This window comes from Delphinus delphis, chromosome 13, assembly GCF_949987515.2.
Source record: "Delphinus delphis chromosome 13, mDelDel1.2, whole genome shotgun sequence".
Classification (NCBI taxonomy): domain Eukaryota; kingdom Metazoa; phylum Chordata; class Mammalia; order Artiodactyla; family Delphinidae; genus Delphinus; species Delphinus delphis.
Genome location: NC_082695.1, coordinates 22,782,696 through 22,809,580, shown reverse-complemented (window position 1 = coordinate 22,809,580; position 26,885 = coordinate 22,782,696). Strand labels below are relative to the sequence as shown.

Here is a 26,885-nt window from a genome sequence, read left to right as displayed (position 1 = left end):
ACTGAAACAGAGAAAACAGGTCCAACTTCACAGAGTACTGTGAGGTGCCACTGTGTTTTTGTGTCCTTACTACCTAAGGCCTTAAGCTTAAACCACCCCTACAAGGAAGTAAGACCTGTCCCGAAGATGTCGCAGAGGTAGATAAAGTAAGGACACATTTGGGACAGGGTTTTTCAGACAGTTCTACATAACCCTGTTTTGTCCTGGGATTCCTTGGTCTCTTTACTTGGGTTCTGTGTCCTATTTTCCAAATGGAGTTAGGTTTTAAGAGTTCTTGGGGACTTCTTTGGTGGCGCAGTTGTTGAGAACTTGCCTGCCAATGCAGGGGACACGGGTTCGAGCCCTGGTCTGGGAAGATCCCACGTGCCGCGGAGCAACTAGGCCCGTGAGCCACAACTGCTGAGCCTGCGCGTCTGGAGCCTGTGCTCCACAACAGGAGAGGCCGCGATAGTGAGAGGCCCGCGCACCGCGATGAAGAGTGGCCCCCGCTCACCGCAACTAGAGAAAGCCCTTGCACAGAAACGAAGACCCAACACAGCCAAAAATAATTAATAAATAAATTTTGAAAAAAAAAAAAAAAGACTTCTTGGGCTTCCCTGGTGGCCCAGTGGTTGAGAGTATGCCTGCCGATGCAGGGGACACGGGTTCGTGCCCCAGTCCGGGAAGATCCCACATGCCGTGGAGCGGCTGGGCCCGTGAGCCATGGCCGCTGAGCCTGCGCGTCCGGAGCCTGTGCTCCGCAACGGGAGAGGACACAACAGTGAGAGGCCCGTGTACCGCAAAAAAGAAAAAAAGAAAAAAAAAAAAGAGTTCTTATCATCTAAGAAATTTTAAATTTCAAGTTTATCTCCTTTAATCATTTCTGAATCCATTGCCAAACTATGATCTCAGTTTTACATTGTTCTTCAGATCTTAAGGATCACACCAGAAAATGAAAAGTACAAATATTGAATAATTTCAACTACTGGTAGAAATCTTTTATATTTGTCTTTCTGTGACTGAGATAAGAAATAACCTGAAAAAGAAAATTGTATTAAAATATTTTTTTCAATCTTACAATAACCTCACAAGATGATTATGTTAAATTACTTCTTTACTATGGATCACTGGTGAAAAAGCAGTATAAGCTGTTTTGATCAAGATTTTGTAAACTTTATATTTTAATAGAAAAATTTTATGATTTAAAAAAGCTTTTAAAAATCTTTGAGTTAAAGTTTATGAAAAGTAGAGATTTCAGCAAAGCCAGGTAGGATACAGGAAAAGATGTGGAAGGTTCAGAATTGGAATTCCAAATCATAGAGACAGAAGTTCTGATGCTACCACACTGTACTTTCCAACTTGCCTGGAACGTCCTCTGCCTTAATCTCTGCCAATCAAACTGATGTATCCATAAAATCAACTCAATGAAACCTTCCCACACAGTGCCAGTTTACCTTTATTTCTGTATCCTAAGAGCACAGGCTTTGGAGTCCAACTGCCTTGATTTGAATTCTGGCACTGCTACTTATTCACTGTATCTGTAGCCTTGGGCTAATTTCTCTAAGTTTCAGTTTTCTCCTTTGTAAAATCAGGATAATAATAGAATCTACCTCATAAAATAGCTGGGAAGATTTAAAGTGATAATACATGTGAAGCCCTGAGTATCATGCTCAGTATTGTTAGTTAATATTATTTCTATCATTCATATACTCTCCAGTATTATTTTTCTTTATATCATGTAGATATTGTCTCTTCAGCTAAAGTTCTCAAAGGTAGAAACTATATTTTATATGTCTTAATTTTCCTCACAGTGCTTAGTAGGGCATTATTCTCTTAATAGGAATTCAAAATATAACCCAGGGAATCTTAGCATGGAAGGGACCTCAGAGGTCAGTCTAGTTCAACCTTCCCCCTAAATCATGATTTTCTCTTGCAACACCCTAGAGACAATCATCTATACTCTATCTTGAACATAGTATATACCTGTACTTGAACACAGCTGTCGACAAAGCGTTCACCCTTCTCAAGACAGTCAGTTTTATCAAGTAGTTGTCTTTTTTAGAAAATCCATCCTGAGGAGGTAGAGAAGCTAGAAGCTTCTGGAAAATGATAATACTCATTTGAGAGCTATACAAATTTTCAGGCTCTGTAAATTTCACTCCTGATACTATACCCTTAGAAAATAAGGGAATATTCTGCCATACATACAAAGGTATTTATTACAACACCATTTACAGTAGTAAAATCAGGAATTAACTTAAATATTTAATGTAGGAAAATGGTATAATACCTAAATGGAAAAAAAAGTTCATTAAAATTAAAAATATGAAGAGTAAGGTAGGACATAGTTATAAAATTAATATTAAGTATAAAATTATCAATAAAACAAATTTATATTTATACCATGATTAAAATCGTGTATAAATATGTATATCTGTGGAAAAAGACTAGATGGGACGGAAAATATAAAAATGAAAACAGGGCTTTCCCTGGCAGTCCAGCGGTTAAGACTCTGTGCTTCCACTGCAGGGGGCACAGATTTGATCCCTGGTTGGGGAACTAAGATCCCACATGCCATGGTGTGGCCAAAAAAAAAAAAAAAAAAAAGGAAAGAAAACAGTAGTGATGGGATGGGATGGTAGGACAGCTGGAAGATTTGCACTGCTTTTTAAATTACTTTAATATCATTATGATATTGCTTTAAAAATTTTTTTAAGAGAAAGTTCTTCCTTCTCTTGAGCCAAAATCAACCTCTGCACACCTCACCCAGCCAATGTAATTTTCATTTTCTGGTTCTCATTCTGACCTTTGAAATTACACAAAATAAATCAACTTGAAATATTTGAAAATGATCATCATAGTTTTAGTACCCTCACTCTCTGGCACTCTGGAAGACAAATTAGAGGGGCAATGCTGACATCAGGGAGACTCAGTTAGGAGGCTCAGCTGTCTTTCACCAAGAAAGCAATGATGACAGCCTGAATCAGTACAATGGCAATAGGGCCAGACTGGAGAAGTATTTCAGACACAAAACAGACAGAAATGGCAACCAAAAGGCTGTGAAAAGTGAGAAGAAAATAGGAGTTGAACACATTCCTGGTCAGGCTGCTTGGTAAAGTTTTAATGAAATACAAAGATAAGGAACCTGGGAGGAAGAAGAGCATGTTTGGTAAGAAGTTGAAATTCCATTTGATACTGAATTCGAGGTACTCCTAGAATATATATGTCTATATATTGATGGAGAGATCAGTTTGGAATAAGGGAGACAAAACCAAACCAGAGAAATAGAAGAAGGCAAAGATAAAAACAAAACATGAGCAAAATAGAAAAACAAAGCAACAGAAGAGATCAGTACAACTAAAACATGACTTTGAGGGCTTCCCTGGTGGCGCAGTGGTTGAGAGTCCGCCTGCCGATGCAGGGTACACGGGTTCTTGCCCCGGTACAGGAGGATCCCACATGCCGCAGAGTGGCTGGGCCCGTGAGCCATGGCTGCTGGGCCTGCGCGTCCGGATCCTGTGCTCCGCAGCGGGAGAGGCCACAACAGTGAGAGGCCTGCGTACCACAAAAAAAAAAAAAAAAAAAAAAAAAATATGACTTTGAAAAGAGTAATAAAAAATACTGATTTGGGGCCAATCTAACCAAGAAAAATGAATGGGGCACAAATAAATACCAGATATAAAAACAGGGAAATAACTACAGAAGCAGAAGCAATTTTTAAAATTATGAGACCTCCATGAATAACGTCACACCAAAATATATAAATACTTGAAGATAGGGGAGAGAAAGGTCAGTTATTTATATTTTTGGTATGATGTTATTCATGGAGGTATCTTATAATTTTAAAAATCACTTCTGTTTCTGCAGCTATTTCTCCTTGTTAGAGAAAAACAGAGTACATCTCTGTAAACTTTAGAGTGGATAAAAATTTTTAAATAAAAACTGCCGAAGATAGCCGAAAAGATTGATAAGTTGAACTATATTAAAATTAATATTCTGTTCATCACAATACACCGTTAAGAGAGTAAAAAGGCAAGTTAGAAAGTTGAAGAGATATTCACAATACATGTATCTGACAAAGGACTTATATGTGGAATATATATTCAGAACTCCTACAAATCCATAAGAATGAAAGACAAACCCAACAGAACCCAATAGAAAAATGACAAATGACTTGAAAAGACATTTCACGAAAGAGGACATCCAACATGGCCAATAAACATGTGAAAAGGTGCTCATCTTCATTAGTCATCAGGAAACTACAAATTAAAACCACAATGACCTACCACTACACACCCACCAGAATGGCTAAAATTAAAAAGATGGAAAATGCCAACATTTGGTGAGGATGTGGAGCAACCAAAACTTGCTGATGGAAGTGTAAATTGGCACAAGCACTTTGGAAATTGCTTTGTAGTATCTGTTGAAGCTAAATGTACTCATATCCTGTGACCCAGCAATTCTACTCCTAGTAAATCTATTCCCTCCAGAAATGTGTATATATTTCACTAAAAAACATGTTCGGAATGTTCAAAGCAGTGAAAAAATGTTTCATACTCCATGATTCCACATCTATAAAATAAAAAACAAGAGAAACTAATCTATGCTAATAGAAGCCAGGATAGAGATACTCCTGTTGAGTAGAACAGTGACTGCAAAGTAAGACTGAGTTTTCTCAAGGTGCTGGTAGTATTTTGTTTCTTGATCTGGGTGCTGATTTCACATGTGTATTCATTAGGGCTGGAATGGGGTGAGGCAAACAAGATACCTAGGAAGTAATATTTAAGGTGGTACTCACTCTTACCTTGTTTGCCTCACTCTCATCCCAGCCCTGGTGTTCAGTTTGTGAATATTTATTGAGCTGTATCACTATGATATATGTATTTTTCTGTATGTATATTATACTTGGATTTTAAAATGTAAAAGGGGTCTGGTCTACCTTACCCCACAAATAAAAATAAACTCCAAGTGGAATAAAAATGTAAAAAGAAAAACCTTAAATTTTTTATAACAAAATAGAGGAGAATATTAAAAATGAACTCAGATAAGGAAGAATTTCTTAATATCCAAAAGCACATATTAGAGGAAAAGAGTTGACTACATTAAAATTAAGAACTTCTCTTTAGCAAAAAACATCTTAAAGAAAGTGAAGAGACAAGCCACAAACCTGAAAAAAAATTGCAACATAAATAATGAAAAATAATTACTATTCAGAACATATTTTTAAATCAATGAGGAAAAGATAAATAATCCAATAGAAAAATGCATGAAAGACTTGAACAGCTACTTTATACATAAGAAAACCAGAACCGCCAATATACATGAAAAGATACTTAAACTCATTAATAATCAGGGAAATGCAAATCAAAATCAAATCATGAAGCATTACCATTTACATCCAGGAGTTAGGCAGAAAACATAAACTTGGGTAAAATTAAGTATTGACAAGGGGACTTCCCTGGTGGCGCAGTGGTTAAGAATCTGCCTGCCAATGCAGGGGACATGGGTTCGAGCCCCAGTCCACGAAGATCCCACATGCCGCAGAGAAACTAAGCCCATGCGCCACAACTACTAAGCCTGCGCTCTAGAGCTCGCAAGTCATAACTACTGAACCCGCGTGTCTATAGCCTGTGCTCCACAACAAGAGAAGCCACCGCAATGAGAAGCCCGCGCACCAGCAAAGAGTAGCCCCGCTCGCTGCAACTAGAGAAAGCCCGCGCACAGCAACGAAGACCCAATGCAGCCATAAATAACTAAATAAATAAAATTTAAAGTATTACTTAAAAAAAAAAGTATTGACAATAATGTACAGCACTCCCTCCACTTTTGGTGGAGCATAAATTGGTACAACCATTTTAGAGAACAGTTTTTCATTACCTAATAAAGTTGAAAATGTGCAAGCCCTAGAACTCTTTGGTATATTCCCTGGAGACACTCTTGCATATGTGTACGAGGAGGTGTATACATGAATGTTTATAACAATTGCAGAGGAAGAAAGAATGTCTGTCAAGAGTAGAATAATCTACAGCAGTGAAAATGAATGCACTCTGACTTAAGTTTATCCATAACACTTTTCTACCCCAGTAATCAAGAACTTACTTATACTTGCAATGAGTATGAATAAACACCTATAATATTTTAAAATATGTTTAATATGCTCTTATAAGTTATAGAAAATCCAAAATTTCCTAAATTCATGGGTACCTTTTATAAAAAGAAGTATATTAGAAAGTCTTTTTTTCTCCTAGCCATGGACCACTTCATCTAACAGAGTATATTTCCTTCTCGAAGATAGTGCTTTTTTAGAATAAAGACTCGAGGTTAGGGGCTAGTTTTGTTTCAGTTTTTACACCCGGCACACTCCATTGGATCCTGTTACTATGATATGACCTGCGTATGAACTGAAAAATGTCAACTGGGTTTAACTGAAGCAATGGAGGGTCGCTACAGCTTTGCCTTACGTGATTGTTGCATTCCTCTTCCTCTTCCTCTTCATCACAGTCTAGACCCTGATGGGCGATCTCTGTAGTGCTGCTCTCCTGAAAGACTCTGTCCTCCAAATCAGACACTCTGGTGGCCTCAGTTGTGACTTTTAATTTCATGCTGTGAAAGCCAGTGGAGACCAATCCCGCTTGCAGGTTTACAGGGTTCCCCTCGAACAGCAGGAAGTGTGAGTTTACCCCTTCTTTAAAACCAGGGGGATGGTAGTTATGTGGGGTCACTGCAAAATGAAAAGGGCAGAAAACCGAGAAAACTGTTGAGTTTCAGGAGAACAAGTCAGCATAATCTTTCATGTGTAACAACAGACATCTCTTTCAAATGCTTGCCAAAATCCTTCTATTTATCCAAAACATTTACTTCACCACTGAAGGAATTTGACTAGAGGTCTCCACTTACCTGCATTATAGTAGTGGAGGTTCATAGTAAGTATAACATCATTAGGAAGGGGTCCAAGGTTCTGCATCATCATGTACAATTTACGCATCAGTAGAACACTGGCTTTCTTAACATCTTCACTGTTTGTCCCACTTTCGAAGGTTGTGCTACTGCTATAACCACATGGAAAAACAGCATACTTTTCAATCACATATAATACTGAAAATCTATTTTAAAAAGAACAAAACTTTTTACTATATGATCAGATAAATATAAACTCAGGACACTCTTGAGACTATTTTAGAATGTAAATTAGAGGAGTTATTGTACTTTTTGCAATGTATATACAAAGGATTTCTTAAGTAGCAAGTTCCCTTTAAGACATTTTCAATGTGACCTGATTTTTTAAAAATCTGATTTACAAATAACTGCATACTATAATAGTGAGAGCAATGGACTTGACATTTAATATTGGCTCTGCTGCTAACTGGCTGAATGACCCCGGTCAAGTCACTTAGACACTCTATGTCAGTTAGCTCCTATGTGAGATAAGCTTACACACATTTCTATACCTCTCCAAGTTAAATCAATCATCAACTCTGGGCCTTTGTATCATCTGGTTATCTCTCAGAGGCATCCCCTTCTCACTCTTACATGGATTATGACAATGACTGACTATTCTTCCTGCTTTTCTTCTTGCCCACACTGCAAAACATTCTCCACACTACTACCAAAATAATATCCTAATAGGAAAATCCACTCATGTCATTCTCTTGCTTAAGTTTCTTCTATTATATCCATCAACTTTCAATCAAATTTGAGAACAGTGTGTGTACAATGCCTTTCACAACCAACCACACACTCACCTCCACCTTCATCTGCAACTACTACCCAGTTCCTTCTTACTCCTGTGCATTTGTATGTGCTGTTCACTTTGCTTGTACTGTGCTTTTCCCACTTCTTTTCCTGACTCTACCGAATTTATCCTTTAATACCCATCTCATGTGTCATCTCTTCAGGGAAGTCTTCCCTGGTAATCCCTATACCTCACCCCTGTTTGTAACTGTATGTTCCCTCCAGACTATGAATGGCTATATTTTTCATCTCCACTGTACTAAGTTTAGTGCCCAACTATATTAAGTACTCAATAAACATTTGTTGTATTAATGAATGAATGGACAAGTTGGACTAAATTACCTTCCAACTCTAAACATTTTTTATTTCTCTCCAAAATTTTTTCCCCAATTAGTCTCACATTTGAGTAGTTTCCAAGGACTATGACTGCAATATATTTTTACAATGCCTTTCTCAATACTGAAAAATAATCCTTAGTAATTGAACTACTAGAGATAGTGTGAATTCATAAAACAAACATTAAGGAATCACATTTGCTCCTTTTTCAGTTTTGAAAAACTTAAAGTTTTGTCTACCAGGATTTAACCAATTTGAAATAGGTAATGAGAGGGAGGGGCTATTGCCATGTAGCACATGGGATCCTTCAGTATACACCATATTCATAAAATCATACTCATGTAAAATCATTTTCAAGACTCCCTTGTACTCTTTTAAAAGGAAAATTTTCTTTACTATAGAAGAGGTGATAAGGTAATTTTGTATGAACAATCACTTGAACAAATGCCCACCTTTGGTCACGTATGCATTACCTTCTCTTCCCCTTAGTAAAAGATTTGACCATTTCTTCTTTTTTCTTTTTTAAAATATTTATTTATTTATTTGGCTCTGCCGGGCCTTAGTTGCAGCACGCAGGATCTTCGTTGCGGTGTGAGAGAACTTTTAGTTGTGGAATGTGGGATCTAGTTCCCTGACCAGGGATCGAACCCGGTCCCCCTGCATTGGGAGCATGGAGTCTTAACCACTGGACCACCAGGGAAGTCCCAGATTCGGCCATTTATGTTTTACTGTTCACCTCTAGACATATGTGCCTTCGTAACAAAAGAGATTAATCTGCTTGTCAGTTGTACAGAGAGTAAAAGGCAGCTGTTTTATGTGCGAGAATATGTGTGAAAAGTGCTGAACAATCTGTAAAGTGTTATACAGATGTTAGCTAATGATGGTTAGTACCTTAATTCTTGTTCCTAGAACTTACTTCCACGTCACATCCTAATGCTGTCCATATATTTTACAAATGAGAAGATAATTAAGGGTGTGAATCTTGGAGAGAAATCATTAAACTTGTAATAATAAATGATGAGACAGAGCTAATAGTATGGAAAATTGAGAATTAGGCCACATTTCTCTTCAGTGTTATTCCTTTCAGAGAAACTCATCCCCCTGAGGTGCAGCTTTCTACCACCCAAGGCTTTTCTCCATCATCCACCCTCCCCACTTCTGTTCCGTCTCATCAGCAATACTTAGCTCTATCTGAATCCAAAAGCTACTGGGAGGGGAATAAATGTTGCTCCTCAACAAAACATCTCCATCTTTACTAAGGACCTTCTGAAGTAAATGTCCTTGTCCTTGCTATTTAACCCATTAGTATATCTAAAACTTGGAATTTCAGACTTGATAGGAAAATGCAGTGCTTTCCAGTCTTTTCCATACAGGGACACATAGATAATTATATTTGTATGACATACTGGGGTAAACAGATGAGAATATTTGTGTCTATAGGTAAATAGCACAGGGGTTTCATCTACCCCAGTCCTGATCTGGCTATATTGAGGGTAGAAAGGGTTAATATCTTGGCATAGCAATTGAGAAACTTTGAATTAGTGGCTAGATAGAGCCTCATGGAGTTCTTCAATCAACACCACATAGACAGCCTCATTAATATAATTTCTACTGCTGTGCCACCCACCAACCACCATTGCCTCCAAAGACCACCACCATCCCCACCACTAGGTACAATTTACTGTGTGTTTATTATGTGCCAGGCACGGGTAAAGCTTTGTATATGCATTATAATTTAATAATCACAGCAACCATATGAAGTAGATATTATTAATTCCACTCTGCAGATGAGAATACTAATATTTAGGGAGGTTTATTATTCTGTCCAAAGTTAAATGACCAGTAATAGTCAGAGCTGGGGTTCCAAGCTAGATCTTTCTGCCTTAGGAATTGGAACTCCTAACCACTAAATTGCCTTTAGACCCTACTAATATCACCTATAGGAGAAGAAGGAAAGAAGCAAAGGAAGCCTCTTCTCCTACTGGCTTCATCTATGGATTTCAGAAATTTAAACAATTTTTACAGTCCCTTTTCATAATAGTGGTTTTTGTGAGATTGTTGGGGAAGTTACAAAGGAAGTATAAGACCTATCTCTGGCCTCAAGAAGCTTATGTTTACCTCAATCCTACATATTTCTCATGTTCATTAAACAATTAGATTCTACCTGTCAAAATCCATAGTGGCTCCTTCTTTTGTGTATTTGAATTTGAACTGGTATATCTCAGTCACTTTCTAGAAATAGCAAAGGGAATAGAGAAAGAAATTATTTTTAAAAAATCCAGAATCTTATCTGATAATAGGTAAGGAACACTTTCATTGTATACCTACTATACCTCCTACATACTTGTTTTATAGCATTACATTATTCAGGAGTAATATTTCCAGATATAAAGATAACACTTTTTCTCCTCCATGCTGAAAATGAGTTAGATGGCATAATCTCTTGTTACCATCTTAAAGCTGGAGAAGCTAAAGCACAGAGTCAAATGTCTGACCCAGCTTAGGTAAATAACAGTGGAACTAGTTAAGAAACCATTCATTCATGATAAGGATATTTATTGAATGTCTACTTTGTGTCAGGCAGTGGAGTCACTATGGTGAACATGACAGAAAAGGTCCGTGTTTTTCTGGAAAACACAGACTGGTGGGAGAAATGGTCGATAAACAAGTAAACAAATAAAATAATTTCAGGTAGTAATAAGAGCTGTGAACAATATGAAGCAGATGCTGTGACAGAGTACAGAAGGGAGAGGTGGTGATTTGGTTTGGAAGGAACAAGGAAGGCCTCACTAAAGAGGTGATGTTTGAGCTGAGCCTCATTGATGAGAGAGGTCAGCCATGTGCAGAGCTAGGGGAGAGCAGGGCACCCCAGCAGAAGAAACATCAATGCAAAGGCTCTACAGTAGGAAAGGAAGCCTCTTCTAGGATCACAGAGGAGGCCAAATGGCTGACGATGAGTGAGCAAGGGGGAGAGTGTAGGAGATGAGGTTGTAGAGAAAGTTGTGGGGCCTTGTTAACTAAGGGGTTTGGACTTTATTCCAAGTAAACCAGAAGTCCACTGAAGGATTTTAAGCATGGGAGTGATCTGCATTTTTTAAGATCACCTTGGCTATTTTAAGAGTGCAGAGAAGTGGGAACCATGAGAACAATTAAGAGACTCCTGAAAAAAAAAAGAGAGAGAGAACGCAAGAGGGAAGAGACATGGGGATATATGTACATGTATAGCTGATTCACTTTGTTATAAAGCAGAAACTAACACACCATTGTAAAGCAATTATACTCCAATAAAGATGTTAAAAAAAAGAAAGAGAGAGAGAGAGAGAGAATTCTGTAGTAATTCAGGGAAGACTAGAATGGCAACAGGAAAGCTAGAAAAAATCAGAAAGGAACCAGGGTCTATGGTATCAGGTGTTTTTTTATTTTTGTTCTTTTGATCCTGCACTAAAAACTAGACACCACTGCTGTCTGCTAGCTGTAAATATGGACAAATATAAACAGATATAAATAAGCTAGAAATAAAGGACAGATTTCCTCATGAGAGATGTACTCCATTTAAAATAAGGTGATTGCCTAATAGTTGAAGCTAACAGTTGACCCAGATACATGTACAGTTGACTGTTGAACAACATGGGTTTGAACCATGCAGGCCCACTTACACGCAGATTTTTTTCCAATAGTAAATACTACAGTTGTACATGATTCATGGTTGTTGAATCTGAAAATGAGGAACCAAGCATACAGAGGAACCGTGTATATGGAGGACCTACCATAAATTACACATGGATTTTCCACTGCTTGGGGGTCACCACCCCTAACCCTTGTGTTGTTCAAGGGTCAACAGTAGTCTGTACACAGAGCTGGAGAAGGTGCTAAAGACAGGCAAGGGTATGAATTTAAGTCTGAACACAAAAAATACCCTTCATTCATCTATTTCAGTGTTTGTTTCTTGACAATGTGGGAATGGAATGTTAGACTGATCAGAAAAAATCACAATGTTCTTGTTACTTTTGTCTATTCTGAGATTTGGTATCCCATGAATTATAGGTGAGCAGGTCCTAGGGAAACTGGCTCATGGTGCTTATACTCTAAAAAGACTGACTTGTAATGGAGTTATTTTTAAGAGAAAAAGATTTTTTCTAGCAAGACAGTCTACTTGAGAAATCAAACCAAGTTCAGAATGTTGCTTTGTGAGTACGAGAGATATGTGAGAATAGAGGTGCCTACAGCAACAGGTTCACTCCAGACAGGCTAGATACACAATATCCTCTCTTCCGTTGATGCGTTGATGCATTGATGCGGTATAGTTGCCCTGTCAAGTAAACAATGCCTGTTCTTCCTGACTGCCCATGTTTCTCAACCAGCTCTACCTTTTTGATGCTCTGAGCTATCTTTTATTTTTTTTAAATGTATCAAGAGTGGATCCTTTAGTGGCTGATAATTGTATTAACATTTTATTATTTGGTCCCTAGTGCAACTACTAATAAAAGAGTTATGTTTGTAATTGTTTTATAGAAGATGATAATCCTTAATAACTTCCATCCGAGTCTGATTGATCAAGGAAGGTATATTTACAGCAGGCACTAGTCTCTTCTTAACACCTCATAAAACATTCTCCTGCTTTTCAGATTAATGTGTTGCCTAATAAGTATGAGTCTTTAAACTGCTCACCAATGGTTTCTATTAATCATACTGAATGCATCCACATGGTCCAAAGCAACAGCAACATACACAGCTTTTCATTCTCCCTCCACACTCCAATCCATCGGCAAGACTTTTCAGGTCTATCTCCAAAGCACATCCCAAGTCCATCTGGTTCTCTTCACCTTCATTCTCTTCACCCTATCCAAGCCAACACCGTCTCTTTCCATCTGATCTGCTTGCTTCCGAACTACTTCTCCTCCTCCAAATTCATTCTCTGTTCTACAGCCAAAAAAAGTTTTGAAAATGCAAATCAGACCATGTCGCTCCTTTGTTAATGGTTTCCCATTGCCCTTAGAATAAAATCCAGAATTTACCTTGGTCCATGGGCCTTACCCATCTGTCCCCTGCCTACCTCTCTGACCTTATCTCCTGCCTCTTTCCCTCCCACTCACTCAGTTCCAGGCTCAGGGCACCCTCTTTGTCCATGAACACACAAGATGCCTTCCTGCCTTTGGGCCTTTACACAACTGTACTCTGGAAAATGTTGTCTCCAGTTGATGATAATAATCATGATATCTGGGCACTTCCCTAAATGCTCTACATCTATTCATTCTTACATAGCCACACTCAGAGTAGGTATTACATCATTATAGATGAAGCTAGTAAGTAGTAGAGCTGGGATTTGACTCCAGCGCCTGCAATGTTAACTACTGTGTTGTTCTGCAGTCACATGCTATTACCTCTCACAGGCCTGCATGGGGTGACTCTTCTTCAGTTTCAGCTCAAACAGTGGCCCCTCAGGGAGGCTTTCCAGGGACTGCCCTCCAATCTTTCTTCCTCCATTCCCACCTTAGCACTCTCTAGCATACCAACTTTTATTTTCTTCATAGCATTACGATCTATCTGAAACTGTTTTGCTAAGTTTTGTTTACTTGTTTATTGTTTATCCTCCCTCATAAGAACGTAAGCTTCCAGACAGCAGGGACCTTGTCTACCCATTAACTCCTGTGTTTCAGGCACATAAGGGGAACCCAATTAATACTTGCTGAATGAATAAATATTCAGCCAGGATAGAGTTCACATTCAATTAGGATTTCATCCTACAGGATTTTTTAAAAACAAAGTATCTAAAAATATATTGTGGTTAGAAGCAGGGACCATCTATATTTCAATTCCTGAAGCAGTCTATTAAAAGTGGTGTTGACCACCTCTAACAGGCAAAAAGAAAAACAGATGGTGAAATAGTAGGATTTGAATCCTCACAATATTCAAATATAGTAATTCTTTATGGGTCTATCATGCATTAAACTGTGTAAAAATTTCCTTAACATATTTACATTTCGGCTTACACATCTTATTAATACCCTGCACCCATTCTGTAGTGTGTATCTGCAGAAAAGACACACTAGCCCTCTTCACTACTTTAGTTACTTTCGTCAGTTCATCTCTTTCTTAAGATGGAGCAACCAGAACAAAGCCTCAAGTGCAGAAGCTGTGTTTGTGCAATGCCCAAAACTCTGTTGGTCTCTGGACTGGATAAGCAAACTTATTTAAGACAGAGGTTCTCAACTGGTGTACCATGACAGACTCTTCACAAGAGTGCTGCAAATTTTAGTCCACGTGTAAAATGCATTTTTGCTTCAGGTAAATATTAATGTTGTTACTGTTTGTGCAGTTTTGCTTAGGGGACAATATATACTTCTACCAGTATGAGTCAAGAAACATGGTACCATATCAGATAAATGCCAAAGAAAGACTTTATGTGAGAATGCTGTTTTGCGAGTATATAGAAGAAAGAGATCAAAGAGGTAAATAGTTCTATCAGTGACTTGGTGCTAAAGAGCAACCATAAAACAGTGTAACCCCATGGATACTTTCAGGCACTATGAACATTGCTGTGCCATAGTTATACCATAATTATTGCTGACACATTTGGTGTCCTTTTAAGTCTTTTAATACCCTTAAACATGCCACCAAATTTTCTAGTAATCAAGAGTGTGCCATGAACACAGAGGTTAGGGATCACTGCTATAGGAAATAATATGTAAGAGTTCAAAATATTTTTTTCTGGGTCATAAATGATAGCTCAGAACTTATATAATAAGCTTTTGCTTTCTAACTTTATTATTACGTACATTGCCTGCATCAAAACTCATTTAACAGTTTTCTTCCCACTCTGTAATATTTTTCTGTAGATAGCCCAATTTCCTCAGCATTTCACTACCTCAAAACCATTAGTTTCAGATGAGTTTTACATGCATAAGAAAACATAATAATTTATTGCACTAAGGAAATGACCAATTTATTAACAATTTATCAGGAGATCTTACTTTGGGAAACCTCCCCTCAAACCTACTGAAAACAAAAAAAATTGAAACTAAACTAGAGACAAAGATAAAAATAGGTTTAGCTTGGGCATTGAGGAATTGTTACCCACCTCATGCACCAGTTTTCTTCTGCCTTGCTCAAACAGCTGTTTATAATCTTGCCAAAGAAGAAAGGATATTAAAGGCTAAAAAACACTTAACTTAGTTGTGAAGGTTACCAGTTAGGCTAAATCCATAGGTTTAGGGAAGGAAAATTGAAAGCAAGCAAAAGGGAAAGGGAAGAGGAAAGAAAGCTGGGAGGAAAATAGAGGATAGAATGAGAAGAAAGAACGAAGGGCTTCTCCCTCCATTTGTGCCACTGCCACAGCTGTCATTCAAAGTAGCACAAGTTACTATTACGTATCCAGGACTATGAATTCACACTGGGAGATCGAAAAGAAGACAAGATTTGTCCTCAGGAATCACAATCTGGTTAGGGAGATAAAGTAATCTTTATGAATTAATTAAGAGTGTTAAATGTGAGGTCCTGCTGGAGAAAGGAATTTAGAGAAAGGAGAAATTAGTGTGAACAAAACAGCCAAAGAGGCTTTCATGAAAGTTTTAAACATAAGTTGGTGTTGAGGATGAGTAGGATTCAATAAGCAGAGGGGAGAAATTTAGAGAGAGAAGTAAAGAGGAAAAGCTTAAAAAATCTATGAAAATGTCAGAAGGGAGAGAATTAAGTTAGCCATAAAAAAAAAAAGTTTAGCATTATGCCACAAAGGTCAGAAATAGAAAGGATTCAGCATCATTTAAAATAAAAATAAAAGGTAGTTTTCATACAGATTCTTACTGTTAACGTGTTAGGGAATACGCCCAGTTCTACTCAATGTTTTTTTCCCAAGACCCTTAGGTAGTTTTTTAAATCTCATAATAAAGAATTGGTGACATTTATAATAAAACACACTGAAAAAGCTCACTACAAGTTGCTTTGTTCATATGGTAGTCTAGTGATATAATTTATAGCCTCAACTCAGGTAAACATATTTAAATATAATATACTGCCCATCTCTTTATGTGTTCTTACCTCAGGTTCCTTCGGATTTGTGTAAAGCTATTTAAGGAAAAATAAACAGCATTTAATTTCTGAAACTAGATTACTCCCCACAGAATACATTTTCTATGTGAAGAGTTCAATTTGTGCTATATTAATTGAGTACTGAAATATATATATATATGTATCTTGAGATATATATTTCAAGCTAGAGATAGAATAAGCTCTTATTTTGTGAACATAGAGAGTCTTTAGAGCATTCTGTGAACCCTGATTATAAGGAAATTGATAACCAGATATTTATGATTACTGCGACTGCACTACAGTCACAGTAATTTGTTATGGTTTAAAAATTTTAAAATAACTCATATATCTAAGACTCTCAATAGTATCTTTTCAGGCTTCCCTGGTGGTGCAGTGGTTGAGAGTCCACCTGACGATGCAGGGGACACGGGTTCGTGTCCCGGTCGGGGAGGATCCCACATGCCGCGGGGCGGCTAGGCCCGTGAGCCATGGCCGCTGAGCCTGTGCGTCCGGAGCCTGTGTTCCGCAACGGGGCAGGCCGCGGCGGTGAGAGGCCCACGTACCGCAAAAAAAAAAAAAAAATAGTATCTTCTCATTTTCCTTCTATTCATAACTACATATACCGTGTTATATACCAGGAAGTATACAAAGCTTCAAAAAAGTCTGTAAAACTTCAAAAACAAAGAGCTTTGAGTCTGTAAATTAACTCAGAAAATGAAATGCTAATAGCCAATAGATGAAGCAGATAGTATAGCCTATATATTTCCTCATGTATTATAATATGCCAAGGAAATATGTAGATTGTGATCTTTTATTAAAACTTCTGATAGAGTTTTTTTTTTCTTCCAAAATGCATAGGACAGACAATGAAATTCAGGGAGGATGGGGGAGAGTACTGTTTTACTATTTCACTTGCCAAAAGACAATGAAGCAGAGACAGAGGCTTGGTCTTTAAATGTGCACTTACTGTAAGTACTGCTATGTGTAGCTTCAAGAGAAAAGAAAACTATTGTTACTATACACTTGCACCTATATTATTATTATTTTCAATAAAGTCTAATTAAAATATGACTTTCAAATTAAAAGATCTGGGTAGGAAAAAAATACTATTCAGAAGGTCAGAGAAATGGATACTAATTTTTCATCCATTCATGTGAGTCTCTATTACATACCCAAGGTTCTGCTGGGGAGGGGAGAGATGGAAAAAAAAAAAAAAAGAAGAAGATAACTATCCTTAGTCTCTATAAGTTACGTTCTAGTTTGGGAGGCAAAAGATATACAAAATAATTCATTATTACTAAAAGTTAATTATGCCATAAGCATCTCGAAAACAGTTTGTGTTTTGAAAGTAATCTAAAATAAAAAATTTTAAGTCTGATACAAGTCTACAAAATCTCTGCCCTCCCTACAACTACATTACTATAAACAGATTCTGCTTGGAAGAATAATGGAATATATAGATACAGAGATAGAGATATAAGCAAGCCTATTAAAAACTAGATTACAAATGAGAAAATTTCAGGACCATAATTTTGTATCAAATTATTCACCTATTTCACCCAAAAGACTAAAACTTTAGTGACACTGTGTGGCCGTTTTGGTTACTGCATACAATTGATTTTCAGACTACACAGTAAAACTCTAATTTATATTAATTATTTAATTAATAGTTCATTCATTCATTCAAAAATAGAAATGGCCCCTGATCTCAGGGAACATGCAGACCAGCAGGAGAGAACAGAAAAAGCACACAGATAGGTACATCATTACAATTGTGTTAATTGCTATGAAGTAGCAGCACTGAGTGCTTGTGACCATTAAACAGATGGACAGTCTAGGCTGGGAGAGGGGTGGCGGGGGTGGGGGGTGGTTGTCAGGGAAGGCCTCCCCGTGGAAGTAAATATTTAGGCTGGGACCTGAAGGATAAATTGGAATTAGCCAGATAAAGGGTGTGGGGTAGGGAAGAAAATTTTGCAGGCAAAAGTAACAATATGTACAAGGGTAAAAGGCACTTGGCATGTTCTCGAATGCTTGTGTGCTTGAACATGGTGAGCAATGGTGAGAGTGATGCCTTGGAAAGTATGGTCCCTAGACCAGCAGTCTCAGCATCACTTGGAATTTGTCTGAAATGAAAATTCTTACACCAGAAATTTTGGGGTGGAACCTGGCAATGTGTGTTTTAACAGGCCCTCCAGGTGATTCTGATGCAAGCTAATGTTTGAAAACTACTGCTTTAGATTATTAACTCATTTAATTCTCAAACAACCCTAAGAGGTTCGTTCTATTATTATTGTAAAGAAACTAAGTTACCAAGAGGTAGGTTATGTGCCAAGATCACACAGGTATTAAGTGGCAGAACTAGGATTCACTTCAGACTTACTTCTTCTAAACCTTGAGCTCTTAACTATATTTCACTGCCCCTCAAAGATGGGCACTCAAGAAATGTTGCTAAATGAATGGACAAAGGAGAATGAATGAGTGCTGTTCGGTGTACTGGTGAGGACCTTCTTCCCCTCTCAACCTGTCTAAATACTAAGGGCCTTCAAAGTCATTTTCTCCCAAAGATTTCCCTCATGTCCCTCACTGGATATAACCCCTCCTTTTCCATACTTCCTTTGCACATGATCAATATCTTGCCTTTGGTATGCATCACTTTCTAATGAAATATCAAACTGATATGAAAAAATCAAAATTTAACAGCCCAACATGGCACAGGTACTGACCAATCAGAAAAGATGCCAACTTAGCCCTGGTGCTGGGTTCCTGGAAGCTCCCCCCTGGGCCAGGTGTCAACCCTTTAGTTGCTAGATTGTGGAACAGTCTAGGGACATCCCAGAAGAGACACTGGTGGGGTGAAGGGGCGGACATGGTGGGAGTCATTTGGGATCTCAGAGAAGCAACCATTTACCACTGGATATAGAGTACTTCAACATTTTAACAACAGGTACAGCTATGCCAGTGTGCAATAGCTGATCATCAGCCGTGCATATGATGTCATCTATCTTCTGCCATGGACTATAAGCTCTTTGTGTGCACAATCTCATATTTGTTTTATCTTTGTATCCCTCAACCCCCTAGTCAGTGTTGAATAAATCATAAGTAATAACTATTCAATGAAAAAGGAAATATATCAGTGCAACTAAATAATCCAATGTAAGGCTTACTCACTTTAAGGTTTTTTAAAGGAATAGGAATTGAGAAGTAAAAAGAAGACAGAGATGGGGAAAGGAGAAAGCAGTGGTGGAAAGTTCATTTATATATTATCTCTTCAACTAGGACTAGAGCCTCTAATTTTTACACGCTTCACAGCTGTCTTGGGCAGCAAGAAAAATCTAATGCACTTAAAATTCAAGCTGCATTTAAAAAAATTCAAGCTACAATACTAGCTATTTTGAGGGAACAGGTTATATACATGTGCCAAACATAGCTAACAAAATAACTAACATAGAATAAAAACCGATTATTCAAGTCCATTTTTTCCTTTCATATCTGCAAATTGAATCGCCACTATTTTGAACATGTTCAATGTGCTAAATGCCAGATTCTTGTCTGCCCTTTCCCACATCCTGTGGATCTCTTCCAGTGACTTCAGAGGAAATTCTGTGGTCAAAAAGATATGAGTATGTAAAAGAGAAAAATGAGGGTTTCATTTCTAATTGATGTAAACGAGACATCAACAGGACAACAAAGACACAAAATAAAAAGAAACTGGTTCATGAATGCAAATGTAGGAACTGGTATACTGTTAAAACACAACAACAAAATAAAGGCTAAATTTTTCTTTTAAAGGGATAAAGGATGAGTCTTTGATCCTGGTGTAAATTTAAAAACATTCTTACGTATCTCTTTTCCAAAGCATCAAAACAACCTCGAATCCTGTCAAGAAATAAATGTTTGGTGTCAATTTGGACCAGATGCAAAGCCAGAAAGAATCCCAAGTTCAAAACTGATTTGTTTCTTGCTTTGAAATACATTAAATTGATAACCATTTCACCTTTCCCATTTAATCATTTTTTAGAAATTCCTATATCTTTTAATATGTTGATAGTACTTTATAAATAATATGTAAGCAATTTTGAGGTAGGGAATCACATCTTATTTTTCTTTTGGCCTCCCATAATGTTTAGGACACTGACATGCATATGATGAGTAATCAAATTTTGATTGATATTTTTCTTTCTTATATAAAGTCCACTTTCTTCAAAAACAAAACTAAATCAGTATCTTAAAATAATATTGAATAATTGTTACACATTTCTAGGAAATTAAAAAAAAAGAAGATGAAAAGAAAGAAAGGAAGAAGGCAATAGTTTTAAGGAAATGATCTTACCAAATAAAGTCTTATGGGTAATTTCACCTATGATAAAAATAATGTTGTTCAACTTTGGTGGAATTTCAATTACTTACCACCTGATAATATGCAGTGACCCAGGACATTTTTTATCTTCTCGGAGGATTTTTAAACTGAGGTCTACAAAAATAGAAACAGTCTGTTGCACTAAAATTGTCCATACTAAATAAGGGTATTTCCTTTCATGATTTTATTTTTATAACTTACTTAGTTTATAGCTTATAAAAACATTTTGAATCACAAAATATCTAATTTAAAAATAAATCCTATGTTGATAATTGACTTAGTTCCCATTTTTATTATAGATTAGCAGTCTTCCCTTCTACAATGTAGCACAACTGATTTGGTTGCAAAATCAATTTGTGTCACTTCTTTGCTTCTGCTGAATTCTAAGTTATCATAAGGTAGTACTGAGACCATCTCCATCAACCAATTTAAAACGTACACCTCAGTCTCAAATCACTTCTCTGGTATTTCTCTCTCTCTCAATGAAAGAAAAAAAGGATGAAAAATGTTTCCATGGATTATTCTCAAATATTAATTTCCATCTGAAATTCGACTACCTTACTATAGGAAGGAAGAATAAGAAAATCACATTAAAAGTTTTGGTTTAGATCAGTCTAAAATCAATTACTGATTCATGTATGACTTTATATGAATCACTTCACCTTTTCAGATTGTTTTCCTATCCTAAAATTGATGTTACCTCTATTGCTATTGAGAGATATGAAAATTATTCCATATTGGTATAACATTTAGAGATTGCCAAAAAGAGAGCAACTTAGGAGTACTGGGCATTTTTATGATACATGCTACTTTAAGTACAAACACTGAGAGGGAGATATATAACTTCCATTAAAACTGTCACAAAAAATAAAGCTATAAACAATGGTATTGCCCTCCATGCACAGGTTAGTGATTGGCACACAGTAAGCGCTTAATTACTCCAAATATGTCTTTTTCCAATTCTATATTCCAAACAAGAGGAGAAACTGCAACTATATGCTACATATAAACATTTTCACTATTACAGATTTATATCCTATAGACCAAAAGAGGACATAACACAAATGAGGCTGTCACAGTTGCAAATATAATGCCTTTGTGTTTATAGCACACATGCATTTCATTGATGCTCATGTAGAGAATCAAATGTTTAAGAAAATTAAATTGGAATGAGGCCTAAGTATATCATTAAATACAGATGTGAGAAATTTAAAGTAAAGTTAGATTTTGAAAAATAACATCTTACAAGGAAACTTGTAGCCCTCTATATTTATTTTCCAAATGATACTTTCCCACTTTCATGACAAATCAGCAAAATTTTCTGAATTGTTATCATAATCCATCTTTTTAAACAAAAAGATTTTTGAAAAATTGAAGAGTCCTAGGTACATTCTTTTTAATACAAGAGAAGGAAAGGAGACAGAAACAGCTACAAGGAAATAGTAATACAAGGAAATACAATACAAGGAAATGAGATCATGAGTTTAAGGACATAAGAAATAAAAGGAAGAAAAGTAGAAAAGACAGAAAATTAAGAAAAAACCAGAGCTGATTAGAATAATAATTGTCTACATATCCATGTTAATCAACAAATGGGTTTGGCATGGGTATGCATATTTTCCACATATTTGTATATGTTAACAGAAAGAATTAAACTTCTCAATTAAAATTCCTCAAGGCCAAAGTCTACCTCAAAGAAAAAAATTCAGTTGAGACACAAAATAGTGCAAATGTACAGCCCCCAAGTAGATTTCGATCTGGTTGCTGCTTTTGTAGGTACAGTTTAGAATTACTGGGCTTGTCCATACATATTTCTTTTCTCTTCATTCCGTGATTTGGTATTAGCCAGGAACTAATGGTTCCTATAAGTAAAACCACTAAACATAGTGAAATTAAAATGGAAAATGAATTAGCAAATTGATCTTAAAGAACCCATGACTTGGAATTAGCACACTCTGTGAGAAAGTAAAGTTTTACTCCTGCCAAATAGAGGAAAAGGGCTCCACCAGCCAAAGTAACCATTTAGTTAAACTTTACCATCCAAATGGCTTTCTTCGTAAGAGCTCTCTGGAAACAGGCCCCTTAGATATGTTACACATGAGATAGAAGTAGCAAAAAGTTTCTTCACCATTATCAATGACTCATGCTCCTTAGTTATGTGACATGGGAAAACTGTTTGCTGGGAGGGAGGGAAAATGAAAAAGATTAGTATTCTTTAATATATTCAGCCCATCATGCCATTATCACAAGTAAAATGGAAAGATTTTTCAAGACCTCAAATCTGATACCTTTATAGATAATCAAAAGGAAACTGGGCTTTGAATATTGCGTCAGATTAGATCTTCACTGGCAAGGCAAAGAAGAAAGGCAGAGACGGTTATCCAAGTAATTCAAGACTGACATAATTTATTTTACAATGACCCATGGATTTAAGCAAAATGGGGAGTTTTACTATGGTTATATAATTTTCCCTTTCATACACTCCTCAGAACCCACTGCAATCTGTCTTCCACCCGCTCTGTTCTATACTATTCTCTCCAAAGTCACCAAGTACATCCTATCATTGACCTCATCTCGGTCCTCGTACTATGTAAACTGCTCTGCAGTGCTTAACACTTTTGCCTACACTCTCCTCTCTCTCAGTTGCCATAACATCCTCAAACTCAGTTTATCTCTATCACCCTGACTGAAACCTGATCCCAAGTTTCATTCTCAGACAAATGGATCAGCATCCACTCCAATCATCCAAGCTAGAAGTACAGTCATCTTCGGCTTCTCTCTCTCCTCCATTCCCCATATCCAATCACAAAGTCCTATTAATCCTCTCTAGGAGAGTTCTCAAATCTGTTTTCTCCTTTCTCTTCTCACTGCCACTGCCTTGGCTCAGGACATGGTCACTTCTCCCCTTTATTACTGTAGTTGCCTCTGACCTCCCTGCTAACAGTTCCTTTCATTCAATCTGTCCTTCATACTGCCAACATTATTAACTTTAAAGAATACAAATCTTATCATGACACTCCCAGTGTTCATACAGGGTAGAGTTCAAGTGTAGCGTTTGAGAACTGTCAAAATCTTATCTTTGCCTAGCTTTCCTGTCTCATCTGCCACCCCTCCCTTCTGCCCCTCCTCCCTTATCCCCTCCTATGCACCCTACTCCCTAGCCATGTGGAACTACTATTCATCTACTATTCTACTACCATGTATTTCCACATCTTTGTGCTTTGCTTAAGCAAAAGTTCTGCAGTATAAGTGACTCTCACAGATAAAGCTGAGTGCAAAGAAACCTGATACAATTGAGTACTAAAGTATGATTTCATTTATATAAAATACAAAAGCAGGTGAAACTAATTTATGATATTAGAAGTCAGAATGGTAAATCTCTGATTACCTCATGCAAATTCAGAGGTCTTTTTTACTATACTGCACAGTTTCAGCTGTTGAAGTTTTAATAATTCTGTTACTTAGAGGCAGGTACTACCCACAAATATGCATTTAGATGAAAGAGAACGCCCCAAAATCTTTATCTATATCTGGTTCTAGAATGTCTTCAGGACATTCTAGACATGATTTTGCAATGTAAGCTTGCTTCCTCTTTGGTACACTACATAGCGAAAATGAATTATCAGTTCATCATTTTGTCAAACCATATTATATTCAGTTGTTAAAAAGATACATAAAATTATTCTTGCATGTATGATAGGAACTTTGGGGACAAATTATTATGGATCTTAAAAGTCAGGCTAAGGGCTTCCCTGGTGGCGCAGTGGTTGAGAGTCCGCCTGCCGATGCAGGGGACACGGGTTCGTGCCCTGGTCCGGGAAGATCCCACATGCCGCGGAGCGGCTGGACCCGTGAGCCATGGCCGCTGAGCCTGTGTGTCCAGAGCCTGTGCTCCGTAACGGGAGAGGCCACAGCAGTGAGAGGCCCGTGTACCACAAAAAAAAAAAAAAAAAAGTCAGGCTAAGGAATTTATGCTTTATTCTGTAACCAGTGGAAAAGCAGCAGGTTTGATTAGGAGAGTGAGCAGAATAATTGTTTTACGAATATTAAGCTATAGCAGAAGTAGGAAAGATTAACGTTGAAGGAGAATATGTAATATGCATGTGTGTCTATGTGTATGTGTGTAAAATTTTACAGAAAATTGCTTTTGGTACCCATAGATCCTGAGAAATTAAGGTTCTGTGGGGGTAATTGGGTAATAGCCGGCATGGCATACATGTATAATAACTTATTGAAAACATGCCAAAATTTAGAGGCAATGCTTGAGTAATAACCACTTGTTAAATTAAATAACCTAAAAATATAAAGATGTTTACTTTAAATATAGAATCTAAAAGGCCATTTGTAATAATGAAGATCAATGATTGGAAAAGCCCTCTAGAATTGTTACTTTTCTATACTCCAGGGATTTTTTTCTCAGCTCAGTTGATCTAATACTTTAAGGGTTATCATTCATGTTTTTATAAATGTCTAATACATGAAAATACTGTGGCTTGATAATATAAAACACTATTATAAATTATTTTAATAAGAAATTGTGCTAATGATATAAGTAATGTTTGACAGCTCAGCTGTCAAGCTACATGACCTACGGCAAGTTACTTTACTTCTCTGAGCTTCAGTTTTCCCCTTATTTCAAGGTTTAAGTGAAATAATAATATAAAGCCCTTGGCACAGTGCCCAGCACATGGTAAGTGCTGAATAAATGTTAGCTTCTATAGTTATTATTATTGTTGTTTTAAGTATTAAATAGCAAAATCATACAGTCACTTAAAATTTACTGGGAGAAGTAGCTCATGCAGTTCAAACTACAAAGATCTGTTTATATCAAAAGGTCAATTTGTTAATTTACAGTGAGAAAAATAACTGCCAAGCTGATTGCAATTCATATACCCAGCTCAGCATTTTCACCCCAGGAAGGGTTTCCTAAGTGGAAACGCAATGAGATCAGAAGTTGGCTTGGTGAGTATATTGAATTTGAGCCAGAAAGATGACTGCTTTCTCTCTGCCCTAATTCTCTTTCAACTTCAATCTTCCCTGCCTCTGCTACAGCTTAATATTCCTAAAACATTATTTTACTCACTGTCCTGGTGAAACCACTGACTTTTCATTGATTACAGAATAAAGCATAAATTCCTTAGCCTGGCTTTTAAGATCCACATTAATTTGTCCCCAAAGTTCCTATTCAATTTTATTTCCTACTTCTGTCCAACATGATGACACTCCACTACAGTAAGGATGGATTCTTTGTTATTCTCTGAAACATGCCATGCTCATTTCTTACTCTGAGCCAAGGCATATGCTAGTTTTTCCTCATGGAATTCTCTTCTCTCACCTCTCTCCTAATCCTTTTCATTAATTAAGGTCCACCTTAAGTCCTATCTCCTTCGTGAGGAATATACAAACCATTCCAGTCTATATAAAATCTCTGAATTCCTATAATTGTATTGCTTTACTCTTTTCACATATATTTAATGCATATACTGCTTTGTATATTGACTTACCTCCTGTAAATCTTATTTCCCTAACCAGATTATAAACTTCTAGAATGTGAAGATTCTTTTTTTTTAATTCTCTCAGAGAATAACACAGCATTACATATATATTATCTAATATTAAGCTCTCAATGAATCAATGAATGTTCATTAATGAATGTCATGGGACAAGATAAATTTGCCCAGGTGAACCCAGCAAGGTTGCCTGGCCCTGGCATGCTTCCCCATGGCCCCAGGATCCTAGTTTCTCTAAGTGCTCTCTCTTCCAGTTATTATAATTACATCATAGTGTGCATTAGAAGTGTCCTAATTGTGTCAGGAAGTGAATGTCTAACAAAGAGCCATTCTCTTTAAACATCTTTTTTTTGTTTCTGATTTCTTTTCCTCTACAAAGTCTAAATATATAAACATGAAACAAGCACCCAATAAGTTACTTTGTAGAAATCTATTCTGATTTCCTGAACATCCTCAGTCCATTAGCCAGTTAAAATGTAGACATACTCTGCCAGAATATTATGTGCCGATTAACTGATAAAACTGCTGTTTAAAAAAACACCAAAGATTAAAGTCATGATTCTGAACTAACTCACTAAATAGTCATTGATTTTCTTTTAATTCTTAATAAATACCTTAGGTGCCTTGTGAATTCTGATAGAATGAGAGAGCTGAGCAGTGGCCATTATAGCAATCTATCAAGGATTCTTTTAACAAGTCTAACCTGTAAAAAAAAAAAAAAATTAGAGACCTTGCCTAATGTAATCCTTATTGTGAATTTTCCGAAGAACTATATAATTAGCATTTGATTGTATTCTTTTGAAAATTAGTTTAATAAACATTTTTATCTCCACTACCAATTTTCTATAAAGATCGATCTCTGGATTAGTTTTTCCAACCACCCGATAAAAATTTAAGTTGACTTACTTGTTCCCAAATACATTTGGAGGGGAAAAATAAATTGTAAA

At 36.8% G+C, this 26,885-nt stretch overlaps 1 protein-coding gene across 1 annotated transcript in view; it reads right to left on the bottom strand.

Moving 5' to 3' along the window:
- Positions 1-26,885, bottom strand: part of HORMAD2 (HORMA domain containing 2) — a 68,143-nt gene extending 41,258 nt beyond the window's left edge. The window contains 10 exon segments of the mRNA XM_060028323.1: positions 6,441-6,700; positions 6,877-7,025; positions 7,938-7,946; positions 10,211-10,278; positions 16,081-16,107; positions 17,039-17,059; positions 19,911-19,947; positions 20,479-20,542; positions 22,466-22,607; positions 26,553-26,885. Of these exon segments, the coding sequence (XP_059884306.1) occupies positions 6,441-6,700; positions 6,877-7,025; positions 7,938-7,946; positions 10,211-10,278; positions 16,081-16,107; positions 17,039-17,059; positions 19,911-19,947; positions 20,479-20,542; positions 22,466-22,607; positions 26,553-26,603 (828 nt within the window). The 5' untranslated portion in view covers positions 26,604-26,885.